At 41.8% G+C, this 15,216-nt stretch overlaps 2 protein-coding genes across 4 annotated transcripts in view; both read left to right on the forward strand.

Moving 5' to 3' along the window:
- LOC124124459 overlaps nucleotides 1-9,054 on the forward strand; it is a 136,702-nt gene extending 127,648 nt beyond the window's left edge. For all 3 annotated transcript variants that reach the window (XM_048391316.1, XM_048391317.1, XM_048391319.1), the window contains exons 24-26: nucleotides 132-195; nucleotides 653-706; nucleotides 7,747-9,054. In XM_048391316.1, coding sequence (XP_048247273.1) covers nucleotides 132-195; nucleotides 653-706; nucleotides 7,747-8,444 — 816 coding nt within the window. In that variant the 3' untranslated portion in view covers nucleotides 8,445-9,054. The remainder of the gene's footprint in view (nucleotides 1-131; nucleotides 196-652; nucleotides 707-7,746) is intronic.
- An 844-nt stretch (nucleotides 9,055-9,898) lies between these two features.
- LOC125377488 lies at nucleotides 9,899-13,537 on the forward strand. Its single transcript, XM_048391073.1, has one exon. It carries the CDS (start codon nucleotides 12,233-12,235, stop codon nucleotides 13,283-13,285), a length of 1,053 nt encoding a protein of 350 aa, XP_048247030.1. The 5' UTR covers nucleotides 9,899-12,232; the 3' UTR covers nucleotides 13,286-13,537.
- Nucleotides 13,538-15,216: the final 1,679 nt, after the last annotated feature.

Below are 15,216 nucleotides of genomic sequence, written 5' to 3' on the forward strand. Positions count from 1 at the left end.
AGGCCCGGTTCATCCTGTATTGCCTGTTACATCCTTTAAGGTTTGTTAGGTCCTGTCAGGCCTGTTACCATAGTTTCTTAGGATGTTATAATGCTTATGACAAATACATGTATCTTTCCTTGGTCATACAGATGATTGCAGACGACAAGGCAGCGATGACCCGTTATCAAAACAGTATTCTCTCTATGAAGCAAGGTTGGTATATTCTGTGGAGATCATTGGGGAAAATGTTGTAAAAGTACAGAAACAATTTCTTAGGATGTTTGCACAGCCATAGTAATTAATTGCAAATGCTTTGATACCAACCCTCTCTTAATTCTAAATTGCTATATAATTACATAAGGGACCGACCGTTTGAGATTCTGGGAGGGGAGGGGTTTAGCTACAGCTACAAAACCAGATGTATATTCTTATTTCCAGATATGAACCTTGCAATAATGTAGTAAGGAATATCAAATCGTCGGTCTCTTATATTAGTAAAGAATGGTCCCCTGTATTGTACACAGTGTTTGCGAGGGTAATGTAGTCTTGACATCTTTTGTTTGAGTTACGGAATGAGACATGCTGCACCCTTTCATACTTAAATGTCTAAATTGCATGTGTTTGCAAAGATGTGTGAACATAACGTATGACGTTCCCATGGTCGTTTCAGATGGTTCTGCCTTCCACAATGTGGGAGATATCAGTTCATGGCTTCCTGTTTTGTGTAAGTTAACTTAAATTCCATACGATACAAACCTCAAATGTATTCATTCACAAACATTAGCAGGAACTATTTTTATTTAACAGGGCTACAACTACAAATATGTGTATAACAGAGTTTCAATACTTTTGTATGTTATGCATCAATCATTTCAGAGAAACATAACACTTTGGACATTCTTTCTTGAATGAGGAATTTGTTCATTGAAATGAAATGAGAGACCAAAATCATTGGCCTTATTACGAGTGAGGTGTGTGGTGGTGTATGTAGTGGTGTATTTAGTGAGGGAATTCTTGATGTTTGGCAGGTCGGTATAAATAATCTTTAGAAAAGTAGGAGATCATGATTCAGAACTATAAATGTTAATACCAAGTAATGTTTGTTTATGAACTAGCGGTGCGGTGTCTGCAAGGCGCGGAGCGTCTAGGGGCGGGAGGAGTGGGCCAGACTCCCTCAAGTCAGCATTTGGATATTCATACGCGATATGCCTTGTCGAGTGAATGAATGTTTGACAAATCGTAGGGGTGGTATGCACTACTGATCCAAAAACGTCAATTTTGAAATTTCCCGTCATACCCCTTAACAAGATCGTCGGTAGCCATACCCTGTCTGGCGCTCGGCATTAAGAGGCTAAAATAGGGACTGGTCGGCTCTGGGGCAGTATACTGTGTCTGAATGGGGTATTCATGTTAAGGGGCGGTCGGGTAGCCTAGTGGCTTAAGCGTTCGCTCGTCACTACGAAGACCTGGGTTCGATTCCCGACATGGGTACAATGTATGAAGCCCATTTCGCCGTAATATGCGGCGTAAAACCATACTCACTCACTATTCATGTTAAACTGCAGCATGATATCTCAGTGAGCTAGCACTATAAATCGGCATCAGTCCGGGCTAGTACAAGCACACACACACGACGAAGCTAGTCGTTTTACCAATCAGATCCTAAGGACATTTGCCTGATCCTATACGAGTACCATTGATTCAGCAAACTATGGCCGAGGGCCCTGGTAAGCTTATGGTATTGCGTGACCGTTAGTCAGTCAACCCATTGCTGCTATAGACATAGCCACTGACCCTATCACAGCGTCTCTACCTACTCCGGAGAATGAATCTACTTCTGCGTTCTCTATGAACATGTTGGAACAGCATTTCAACCAGCAGAAAGGGATGATGGAGTCGATGTTTGAGTCCCATTTCTCCGCTATATCTCAAGAGATGGAGATGCTTAAAAGAAGCAGACAGTATTTGCTAAAGAGTCAGGGCAAAGAGGCCGCATCGGGGAACAGCCATCTGTCTAGACCACAGTCACAGCCATACAGACCAGCCGGGTAGAAGCTCCCAAGCTCACCCGACTTCACGCGGGTTCACTGAAAATTCTCGGTCATGTTTCAGATGGTGGAACACAGGTTCACTGGATACACTAGAAAATGTTTCATTTGGCCATACACGGGTTCACTGAATACACTTTGTAATGTTTCAGATGGTTGACACGGGTTCATTGAATACACTAGAAAATGTTTCATTTGGCTATACACGGGTTCACTGAATACACTTTGTAATGTTTCAGATGGTTGCACAGGGGTTCACTGAATACACTTTGTAATGTTTCATTTGGCTACACACGGGTTCACTGAATACACTCGGTAATGTCTCAATTGATTGCGCACGGCTTGACTGAATATTCTCGGCAGTGTTTCATGTTGTTGCACACGGGTTCACTGAATACACTCGGAAATGTTTCAGGTGACTGCCAACGGGTTCACTGAATACACTCGGTAATGTTTCAGATGGTAGCACACGAATTCACTGAATACAACCTGTAATGCTTCAAATGACTACACACGGGTTCACTGAATACACACGATAATGTTTCAGTCGGTACCATTCAAGTTCAATGAATACACTCGATAATGTTTCAGGTGGTTGAACACATGTTCACTGAATACACTCGGTAATGTTTCAGGTGGTTTTACACGTGTTCACTGAATACACACCGTAATGTTTTAAGTGGTTGCACAAAGGTTCACCGAATACACTCGGTAATGTCTCAGTTGATTGCGCACGGCTTGACTTAATATTCTTGGTAGTGTTTCATGTTGTTGCACACGGGTTCACTGAAGACACTCGATAATGTTAGTGGTTAAAGCGTTCGCTCGTCACGCCAAAGACCCGAGTTTGATACCCGACATGGGTAAAATGTGTGAAGCCCATTTTCTGGTGTCCCCCGCCGTGATATTGCTTGAATATTGCTCAAACTGGCGTAAAACCATACTCACTCACTCACTCACTCACTTGGCTGCATACGGGTTCACTCGATACACTCGGTAATCTTTCAGATGGTTGCACACGGGTTCACTGGGTACGCTAGAAAATGTTTCATTTGGTTGCACAGGCGTTCACTAAATACACTCAGAAATGTTTCAGGTGGCTCCACACGGGTTCAATGAAGACACTCGGTAATGTTTCAGGTGATTGCACACGGAATCACTGCATACACTTGGTTATCTGTCAGGTGGTCGCACACAGTTTTACTGAATACACTCAGCAATGTTTCTGGTGGCTGCACACGGAATCACTGAATACACTTGGATATTTTTCAGGTGTTTGTACACGGGTTCACTAAATACACTCAGCAAGGTTTCAGTTGGAATACACTGGGTAATATTTGAGGTGATTGCACACGGGTTCACTGAATACACTCAGTAATGTTTCTGGTGGACGCACACAGGTTGAGCGTATACGCTCGTTGATGGTTCATGGTGGTCGCACACGGGTTCTCTGAATACACTTATTAGTGTTTCAGGTGGTCGCACATGTGTTTACTGAATACATTCAGTAATCTTTCAGGTGGTTGCACACAGGTTCACTGAATACACTCGTTAATGTTTCAGGTGGTCGCACACGGGTTCTCTGAATACACTTAGTAGTGTTTCAGGTGGTCGCACACGGGTTCACTAAATACACTGAGTAATGTTTCAGGTGATCGCACATGGGTTTACTGAATACATTCAGTAATCTTTCAGGTGGTTGCACACGGGTTCACTAAATACACTCGGTAATCTTTCAGATGGTTGCACACGGCTTCACCGAATACACACGGTAATGTTTCAGGTGGTCGCACACGGGTCCAATGAATGCACTGGGCAATGTTTCAGTAGGTCGCACACGGGTTGAGTGTATACACTTTGTAATACTTCAGGTGGTCGCAGATGGGTTCACTAAATAGACTGGGTAATGTTTCAGGTGGTTGCACACGGGTTCACTCAATACACTCGTTTATGTTCCAGGTGGTCTCACACGAATTGAGCGTATACACTCGGCAATGTTTCAGGTGGAATACTGGGTAATATTTTAGATGATTGCACACGGATTCAATGAATACACTCGGTAATGTTTCAGGTGGTCGCACACAGGTTCTCTGTATACACTCTGTTATGGTTCAGGTGGTCGCACACGGGTTCACTGAATTCACTCAGTAATGTTTCAGGTGGTTGCATACAGGTTCACTGAATACAGTCAGTAATGTTTCAGGTGGTTGCATACAGGTTCATTGAATACACTCGGTAATGCTTCAGGTGTTTGCACACGGTTTCACTGCATACACTCGTTCATGTTTCAGATGGTTGCACACTGGCTTACTGAATACACTCGGTAATGTTTCAGGTGGTTGCACACGGGCTCACTGAATACGATCAGTAATGTTTCAGGTGGTTGCACACGTGTTCACTGAATACACTCGGCAATGTTTCAGTTTGTTGGACACGGGTTCACTAAGTCCACTTGGTAATGATACAGATGGTCGCAAACGGGTTCACTGAATACAATGCGTAATGTTTTAATTTATTGCAGATGCGTGCACTTCATACACCCGATAAATATTTCAGGTTGTTGCACATGGGTTCATTGCATACACTAGGTGCAGTTTCACTTACACATTGGTTAACTGACTACACTCGGTAATGTTTCAGGTGGTTGCACGCGGATTCACTGAATTCACTCGGTAATGTTTCAGGTGTATACACACAGGTTCACTGCATGAGTAATTTCGGTAATGTTTCAAGTGATTGCAAATGGTTGCACTGCATACACTCGATAATGTTTCAGGTGGTTGCACATGAGTTCATTGCATACACTAGGTGCCGTTTTAATTGCACATTGGTTTACTGAATACACAGGGAATGTTTCACATGGTTGCTCGCTGGTTAACTGCATATACTCGGCAATATTTCACGTGGGTAACCTGCATATACTCGGTAATGTTTCACGTGGGTTCACTGCATATACTCGGTAATATTGTACGTTGCACGTTGTACGTTGCACGTGACTTCCCTCTCTCTCTCTCATAAAATAACACAGGCGGACTAACACGAGCACCTCTGTTTTGCAAATGTGAATATCGTCACACTTTTGGGTTCGTGAATACAAACGTAGTGGAAATATTTGCCCGAGGTACAAGACGGGGAAAGCATTGTCCAGCTGGTTTTATCAGTCAGTGGAATCTAGTGACCGTTGTATATGTTCAAGTATGGTTACAACAATTCCCCTTGACATCTCCGTGTATTTATAATCTCAAATCACATCGATAGACATGCATCAGTTAATCAAAGGAGGTAGTGATATTATGAAACATGTGGGCGTACTTCCTTATTTATTGCAGAGCCATCTAACGGCTGCGCTTGCGCGGTGCGGCGATTGATTCAAAAGTTTAACTTTAAGTAGAGAACGTGATAAAATATATTTGTGGTACAAAATGACAGCTGTGCGAGACGTTGGCTGTTCAGATCTAATTTTTTTTAATGTTCATTACACCTCATCTGGTTTTACAACACATTAATTAACTATACTATGATGAGGAACACATTAAAAGTATATTAAACTATATTTCAGAGCGACGCTGGATACATTTTATAAAGTTTAGTGTCGGACTTAAGAGTTAAAGTTCTCGGCTCATGTATGCGTGTTTATGTCATGATACCAGGCAATATGAGTAATTATCAAATAAGGGGCGGTCGGATCGGGTGGCCTAGTGGTTAAAGTGTCCGCACGCCATGCCGAAGATCTGGGTTCGATTCCCGACATGGGTACAATGTGTGAAGCCCATTTCTGGTGTCCACCGCCATTTTTGTTTGTTTGTTTGTTTGTTTATTTGTTGTTTAACGCCGCACTAAGCAATATTCCAGATATATGACGGCGGTCTGTAAATAATCGAGTCTGGACCAGACAATCCATTGATTAATATCATGAGCATCGATCCACCCAATTGGGACCGATGACATGCATCAACCAAGTCAGCGAGCCTGACCACCCGATCCCGTTTGTCGCCTTTTACGGCAAGCATGGTCACCTTTTACGGCAAGCATGGGTTGCTGAAGACCTATTCTACCCCGGATCGTCCCCCGCCATGATATTGCCGGAATATTGCTAAAGGCGGCGTAAAACCATACTCACTCACTCACCCACTATTATTAAAAATGTGTAGACAGTTAAAAAAGCAAAGTATTATTCTACCATGACCTCATCCTCGACCATCCAGTGTATTATATCATCATTTAATTACGATGAATACATTGAAACCATAAGTTGCCAAAGTTCCGTTATCTGTGTTATCATCACTCTTCTTCTTGCTCGACTGTAATTTGATTGCACGTCGTCAGTCTTGAAGTCGCGTATTTCAATTCGTCCTCTGTAAGAAGCTATGTTGACGTATGAGTCCAAGGTATTTATGATATTAGTATGTAGACATAATACACTGCATAATCGTCTGTGATTTATCTGTATTCAACATAATTTGAAAACAATGAGTTACATTATAACCAGATTTCATAAATTACATCAGTATGTGCTAATCACTAACGAAGTGCTATTTGTACGTAATCTGAACTGTAGGTTTCTTGAATCCTGAATAACACAAAAATAGATCTCTCACCTGCTTTTTAATTGAATGTATAGCAAACTATATGTCTGGGTTGATGCAGCAGTAATGAACTACATAGAGAAGGTAATAAAAGTATTGTATGGAAATAAATGTTATTGCTAACACACAATATACAACTTTCATATTATTATTATTGACGACTGGGCCACCCATGCCCTCCAGAGAAGGTAATAAAAGTATTGTATGGAAATAAATTTTATTTATAACACACCATATTAAACTTTGATACTGTCCTTGTTATGTCTCTAACTAAATGTATGTGAAAAGGTGAAGCACATCAGAAGAGAGTGACAAAACATTACATCGGTGATGGTACGAATGAGTTGGATGCTGTGCAATGCTCGCACAGACGCTACTTTACTTAAAAATACATGATTACAAACAGCACGATTGAAGAAGGATTTTGAATGAAATATCAACTCAGAGATAGGTTAAGTGAGGCAAAATTATTTTGGTGTTAATTTATTTATCAATCATTGTAATTATGTGTAATAATCATTTAGAATTCCCACACGTATAGTTATAACATACATCCCGCCATTCCCCGCCAGTAGACAAGACAGCCTCTCCGCCCAGCGAGTGTGATGGTGTGACTGTGAAAGTGACTGAAGCGGACATAGAAGTTACCTGTTCATGTGATGTCTGTTGTCTGTACAAATGTCAAAATGTCTCAACTTGATGTAGTTTTCTGTTTCATTGTATTCTCTATTGTACAAGAGAAGTTGTGAATTCACACAGTGGTATTTAAACATGAAGTTATGTAAATATTACTGCTTATTTTGACAAAGAGCCTCGATGTCTGACTTCTATATCACAGCAACAGATCGGAACTAATGTTTGTCAAAAAATGTTTTATATGGTGTTGATTTGATCATTAAACCATGTAACCTTGTATAAAATACATTTAGAATTCACATACAAATAGTTTTGCAGTATATTTATTCCGCTATCATTCACAATGGTGACCTAATTGACAAACTTGGTGAAACTCACAGTCGAACATTTAGGACGCTGTTCACAGATAATATCATGAGATTCACAATAAATGTCCGACTTTGTCTCTACAGTAAATAAACTTATCACACAACAAACACCATCTATATTTCCAGGTCCTAAACTACATCTGGACGCCGCTCGAGCCAACACAGATTATGTCCACGTAACTACAGACGGTGAGCTGGTCAACTCGCTGCCCGACACACGGCCTTATGATAACAGGCGCAAGCTCCAGGAGTATTGCGGAACCTGTGCCTCCACCCCCATCCCCCTTCCTCCACCCCACCCCACTCTCACCCCGGTATACAGCACTCCCAGATACTGGGAGACACGAACCAGTGTGAGGGTGATGGGTCGAGAGCGGTGGTGGTGGGGGCCTCTCCTGGAGATGGGGGTGAGTGAGGCAGGACAGGTGGACAGTGGGGTGTGGGTTTCACTACGGCGTCGCTCCTGGGATGTCCGCGTAGGGAGATGTGGCAGACACGGGAGGAGTATCTGTACCATGGTGTGGCGGGACAGGGAGCCGGGCGAGTGTCAGCAGAACACCATGTCCCGCACTCCCGGCACACAGGCCACCCTCCACTATGGTGTTGTGCTGGATGTGGGGAGGGGCAGACTGGCCTTCATTGACCTGAACAGGGGCGTTGTTTTAGCCAGGTTTGATGCGAGGTTTAGGGAAGACCTGTACCCCATGTTTGGTGTTAGTCCGTGGCCAGAGTACTACACTATCAACATGAAACTGATCAGCGGGGAAGACATCGTCATCACCGACACCAAGAAGTCACTGATTCACGATGCGCTTAGGACTTAGGACATGACGCTGTGTGAAGTTAGCAATGTAATTCAAGGTTGTAAAATCTGCTGTGTCAATGACGAGAACTGAACTGAGTTAAGCGGACATAAAAGTGTCCGGTTTGTCTGCTATTTCATGGTTACAAAAACTAACAAAGTGAGCTAAACGTGATGTTTTGCGGCACGAGAGGGTTGAACTGTGTATAAAAAGTATTTAGAATTATCACATGAGTATCTTTATGTTGACAGTATTGCTGTAGTGACTTCCAATATGAGACACTGTATGGTGTTCTGCTGCACGAGAGGGCTGTACAGTGTACAGAAAGTATTTAGAATTATCACATGAGTATCTGTATGTTGACAGTATTGCTGACAGTATTGCTGACAGTGACTTCCAATATGAGACACTGTGTGATGTTTTGAGATTTAATGTGATTTGTAAATGAGTGAAGTGCAGTTTTACAAAAGTTGTTTCAATATGCAATTTTCTTAATCTCACTGAATGACGGGCTGTGTAATAGTGAGAACACAATAGTGACACAAGTTGTTTCAAATAACAATGTTCAGTGTGAAACCACAAACACCTCTGATGGAAGTAATGCTTTTAAAAGATTGATAAAAAGATTTTTTCAAATTTGAAATTTTCACTTTATTTGTTATCCATTCGAGAAAAAAATGAATACAAATTTTGTCATCTTGATATGTTTCTCGTGGTATTATTACATGAAAAGGTTGTAGAAAATAGTTCTGAAACATTTCGTTCTTATTGGTTGAAGGAGTGAGTTGGTGTTTGTGACAACAGTAGGCAATATTCCAGCTATGTCACAGCAACCGATAAATATTCCTAATCCTGATCAGAGAACTAAAGGCTGACAGCATGAGCACTGGTTAACTACTTGTTGCCTGGTCATTTATAGCAACATCAAGAGATTGTGGGACCTACATCTATCCGACTCCCCCCAGGGATTGAAACATGCTGTGCCGTGCTGCACAAACACACGCAGGCACGCACGCACGCACGCACACACACACAACACACACACGCGCACGCACGCACGCACGCACGCACACGCACACACACACACACACACACACACACAAATTAACGTTACGGGCCGGTCATTTAGTAATTTACAAAAGAAACTGTGGACAACGAAACGAAATAAGTGACATTGTTCAGGACAATAATACAGCACAACCCCGCACATTCTTTTATCAGCCAATCAGGAAACAGTTGTCCGTCAGGTTTAAGGCAACATGAAAACGCAAAAATAAGCCATGGAATCTCTTACGATTTACCTATAAGGCTTTAATTTGTGTTTTTGTTGTTTTGTTTGTTTGCCACACACAGCAATTTGCAGCTGTATGACAGCGGTCTGTAAATAATCGAATCTGGACCAGACAATACAGTGACTGACGTCATGAGCATCGACCCACGCAATTGGGATACGATGACATGTATCAACTAAGTCAGTGAGCCTGACAACCCGATCCCGTTAGTTGCCTCTTGCGGCCAGCGTGGGTTGTTGAAGACCTATTCTACCCCCTTTCTCCAGGGGTCTATAATGCTTCAAACAATCATGCATCATGTATAGACCACTGAAGGCATGACACATGCAGTGAAGTCTCAACCATTACAAAAAGTTGTTACAAATCACGTTTCCTTCTCTTATTCAACTTATGTGTGTAATAAATGTATGTTTATGTATTTTTTAATATTCTTATATGCAATGTGTTAAGGCATATTAGTTTAAATTGTGGCCTTTATTTATTTGCCTTTCTCTATAGAGTATATACAATCTGTTATTGTATCTGGTTTATATGGTTATCTATGTAGATTTACCATAAATGCAAAATTTTTCAAAAAATTGTTTTATGGGAAAAAACCCAGTTGCTCTTCATGCGCGCTGCCCGGTTACACCTCATGGCGGGAATCAATACGTCACTTAAAAGATATGAAGTAACGGTGACGTCATCCACGTTAGCGTCATCCACGTTAGCTTTCTGATTAACGCGCATCTCCGCTTGGATAGCCGCCCGCTCCAGACGTGTTTTGCCCTGTCTCATATTAGCAACTTAACTTTTCAAATCAAATCGTAAGTACGATCCTTTCTAGCATCTTAGTCTGTTGGATTGTTATCATTTGTGAAAATTTTCTGAATTGTAAATTCAGCTACATAGAATGCCTGTGTCAGGACGTATTTTGATTGTAGGACATTCTTTCATTGCTAGACTGAAAAAGCATATTGCTTGGGGACATGATCGTTTTAGATATGATTTTGGATTGACAGGGCAAAGTAGTGTGTATAGGTTTGGGATCGGGGGATTGACACTAAATCGTCTGAAAACCATTTATTTGCGTGATTTCGAGGAGCGATTGTATCACTACAACCCAGAAATTCTTGTTATTCAGCTGGGTGGCAATGATTTGTGTCGTTCGGACGTTGACCCTCTAAGACTCGCTAGGGAGTTTGAGGATAATTTTCAAGAGATAAAATCAAAATATAACATCATCAAGCTTGTCATCTGCGAAGAATTCCCTAGGTCTTCCGATAACGCTGTTGGAGTTGGGTATGAGAGAAAACGCCTGCAATTTAACCAGTACTTGAGTGTTATGCTACCGGAGAGAGGCATGTGTTTTTGGAAACATAAGAAAATTTTTCATTCTTCCTTGTCTATTTTCCGGAAGGATGGGGTACATTTGACTGATGATGGCAATTACAAGTTGTATAGAAGTTTGCGCGGTTGCATAATTGCATATTCGGATCTGAAGGGTTTTAGCTAAGTATGGCTATAAAAGCGAAGTCGCGATATTTGTATATTTGTTAGACAAATTTGATGTTTCCTTTTAACAGTTGACAATTTTTACTGAAAGAGCACGGCTCATTGATGTATTTGACGTATTTGGCAATGAATTTGTACTAGCAGAAGTAAGCATACCTGTATTTTTTACTATTTAACCATGGCTTGTTGAAATGTTGAAAGATAATCTATTTAGTGTTCGCGGGGGATAACAGAAGTGTTGTCCTTCGCTAGAACGCTACTCATTGTTTTTAAATCTGTCCTGTAGTGGCAGTGTGTATTATTTTTGCTCTCGCGGTTGAGATTGTTGAAAGACAATCTATTTAGTGTTCGTGGGGGATAGCAGCAATGTTTTCCTTCGCTAATGCTACTCTGCGGTTGATGCATTTTTCTGCCCTGTGGTGGCATTGTTTTAATCTGTCCTGTAGTGGCAGTGTGTATATGTTTGCTCTCGCGGTTAGCTTGTTGAATGACAATCTATTTAGTGTTCGTGGGGGATAGCAGAAGTGTTGTCCTTCGCTAATGCTACTCTGCGGTTGATGCATTTTTCTGCCCTGTGGTGGCATTGTTTTGTTGTTGTTTTTTAATCTGTCCTGTAGTGGCAGTGGGTATATTTTTGCTCTCGCGGTCGAGAGTGTTGAATGACAATCTATTTAGTGTTCGCGGGGGGTAGCAGAAGTGTTGTCCTTCACTAGAATGCTACTCTGCGGTTGATGCAATTTTCTGCCCTGTGGTGGCAATATTATTCTAGTTTCCTACTTCAGTCTACATGTTTACGTTGTCTTTCAAGGATTTTGCTAAATTGTAATATACAGGGTAGCAACTCTTAAATGCCTTTGATCACATTCACGTTGTAAAACATAAATAGTTAAAAGGTCTCAAGTTACAATAAGTCAGAGTTACTTTGTTGTGGGCGATAGCTAAGCGTTCTCCCACAGTATTAGTTCTTTTGTGCAAACCTTTGCTGGTTTTTGTACTTCGTTCCAAGGTCCATTCCGGTCTGAGATGCCCCTATCCGCTAGAAGTCGGAAACGTTCCAGTCAGGCTCCGAACAACACGGTCGGCGACGTGGACCTCTGCCAGGATGAGCTTGCAGGCGCCAGTTCGTCCAAAAGACCCACTAATCGTCAGCGGTGGAGCGGGCGGGCGGAGATGACCGAGCATCTGGAAGAAAGGACTAATACCTTAGCTATCAATGACATCAATATTGGACAGGCGAGTTCGTCAAAGATACCCACTAATCGTCAGCGGCGGAGCGGGCGGGCGGAGATGACCGAGCATCCGGAAGAAAGGACTAATACCTTAGCTATCAATGACATCAATATTGGACAGGGTGAGGCGGTCCTTAATCCTTTTGCGTTCAATAGTATAAACCAGACTGAAATGCAAAAATTCAAATCTACGTCCATACCCTTAGGCTTTGGGGTAGGAGACAAACTTAAAGCTAAAATTTGGCAAAACGAATTCATTGAAATATCCTCACTTTTATCAGGTGACACTCACGACCAAAATCTTACAATTAATGTAAATGGTCAATCTGTCAATGTCTCCGATTCATCAAAGAAAATGTTTTTGTCTATTGACAAATGGGTTTCTGCATTCCACATTTTTATGTCGGTTCACATTCAGAAATATCCTGAGGATGTTCAGGTTATGTTAAAGTATGTTAGTACAATCAGAGAGCTAGCCCAGAAAGGGGGTAACTGGTATGCCTATGATACTAAATTTCGGAAGTTGAGGTCAGAAAACAATTTGGATTGGGGAACAGTACACTGGGAATTATGGTTTAGTGCAATTACTTCAAATTTGCAGAATTTTCGTCCCTCAAACCAAAAGCAATTTAAGGCAAAGACATCAGGGTCTGCCAAATCTGCCATCCCAAACGGTTTCTGCTTCAGCTTTCATCTCGGACGGGAATGCAATGCCAAACCTTGTAGATACAGTCACTATTGTTCCCAATGCGGAGGTGACCATGGCTACAGTAAATGTGGGCAGAGGAAAGAATTTGGTAGACCAAACCGAGCAAACCAACCTCCCAACCCCTATAAACGTGCATAAGCTAGAACATTGGCTTGAAGGTTATGATAAAGAAATCACTGATTATCTGTTAAAGGGTTTCAAGTTTGGGTTTCGCATTGGATACGAGGGTAATTTAAAATCAGGAGATTGTCACAACTTAAAAAGTGCTTCAGATAACGTAGACGTGGTCCAAAACAAAATAAGCAAAGAATTAAGACTAGGTAGGATATCAGGCCCCTATAAACAGTTTCCACTAAAGGATTTTCATATATCTCCCCTAGGGGTATGCCCCCCAAAATTTCCAGGTCAATTTAGAATGATCCATCACCTTTCTTATCCTTACGGTAACTCTGTCAACGATGGTATACCTGAAAAGGCGAGCAATGTACATTATGCTTCCTTAGATGAAGCAATTGACATTATTGTTAGGATGGGCTTAGGGTCTTATATGGCGAAGTGCGACATTGAATCAGCTTTCAGAATTGTACCTATTCACCCTCACGATTATCACCTACTTGGTTTCACCTGGAAAGGAGAATATTATTTCGATAAGTGCTTGCCAATGGGTTGTTCGTCAGCATGCAAAATTTTCGAGACGTTTAGCACTGCGTTGAACTGGATTGCAATTAACAAGCTCGGGATAGGACACATGCTGCATATTTTAGACGACTTCCTCATTATTTCTCAGGGCAGGGGCAAGTGTCGTGGAGAACTTGAAGCATTTTTAAACATATGCGGAGATATTGGGATTCCTTTTGCGCCGGAAAAAACAGTAGGGCCTGCCAACTGTCTCACGTTTCTAGGAATCGAAATAGATACTATTGCCATGGAAGCCAGGTTACCTTCAGACAAATTAGTTAAGGCTAGAAGCTTGACCGCTGATATGTGCAAGAAGAAGAAAGTTAGACTTAGTGAGCTGCAATCCTTATTAGGCTACCTTAATTTCACTTGTAAAGTTGTGGTACCAGGTAGGGCTTTTCTTAGGAGATTGTATGATTTAACTGTCGGGACCCAGAGACCCCATCATCGGATACGGTTAAATAAGCAAGCTCGGGAGGATCTTAAATTGTGGCTGCAATTTCTAGGTCAGTATAACGGGATATCCGTATTGCGGAAACAGGCGTGGTTGTCGAATAGTGCGCTTCATCTCTTTACCGACGCTGCAGCGTCGTTAGGGTATGGAATTGTTTTTAGAAGCAAATGGGCGTATGGAGTTTGGCCAGGCTGTTGGAAGTTGTTTAACATAGCTGTCTTAGAGTTTTTTCCCATTGTGTTGGCAGTTAGATTATGGGCTGAAGAGCTAAGAGGAAAATGTATTCTGTTTCATACAGACAACATAGCTTTAGTGTCCGTTATCAACAAGCAAACGTCTAAAGAAGTCAAGTTGATGTCCTTGGTGAGGGACCTTGTTCTTTCGTGTTTGAAACGGGATAAAATTTTCAGAGCGGAACACATACCGGGAAGACATAATAAGTCGGCAGACCTACTTTCTCGTTTACAGATATCAAAATTTGTCAGTCAGGCACCATGGGCAGACAAGCAGGAAACGCGGATTCCTCCGCCCCTACGACCCGAGAATTATCTATTCACTTAGATACTTTATTAGGGGCAGCTCTATGTAAGAATAGTCAGGCTACTTATACCAGAGCGTGGGAATTGTACAATGAATTCTCCCGGGATTGTCTAGGTATTTCGCCGGCGCTACCGATAGCAACACCTAACTGGGCACTATTTTTGGCGTATATGTTCCATTTAAAGTTAGCACCTTCAACAATGAGGACCTACATTTCAGCGTTAGGTTACATTCATAAAATTCGCGGTTTAGAGGACAAATCAAATTCTTTTCAAGTTCAGAAGTTGTTACATGGGGCTAAGTGTCTAAACTCTTCAGTAGACCAGCGTCTACCAATCACAGAGGACATACTGGGCAGGATGATTGACTCATTACGTGTGGTGTTTTCCAACCCTTC

Source organism: Haliotis rufescens, unplaced genomic scaffold (genome assembly GCF_023055435.1).
Source record: "Haliotis rufescens isolate VD_foot unplaced genomic scaffold, xgHalRufe1.0.p SCAF_9, whole genome shotgun sequence".
NCBI lineage: Eukaryota > Metazoa > Mollusca > Gastropoda > Lepetellida > Haliotidae > Haliotis > Haliotis rufescens.

What these genes read in the sequence shown, in the direction of transcription:
- LOC125377488 (XM_048391073.1), top strand. Translation starts at nt 12,233, where the DNA reads ATGCCCCTATCCGCTAGAAGTCGGAAACGTTCCAGTCAGGCTCCGAAC.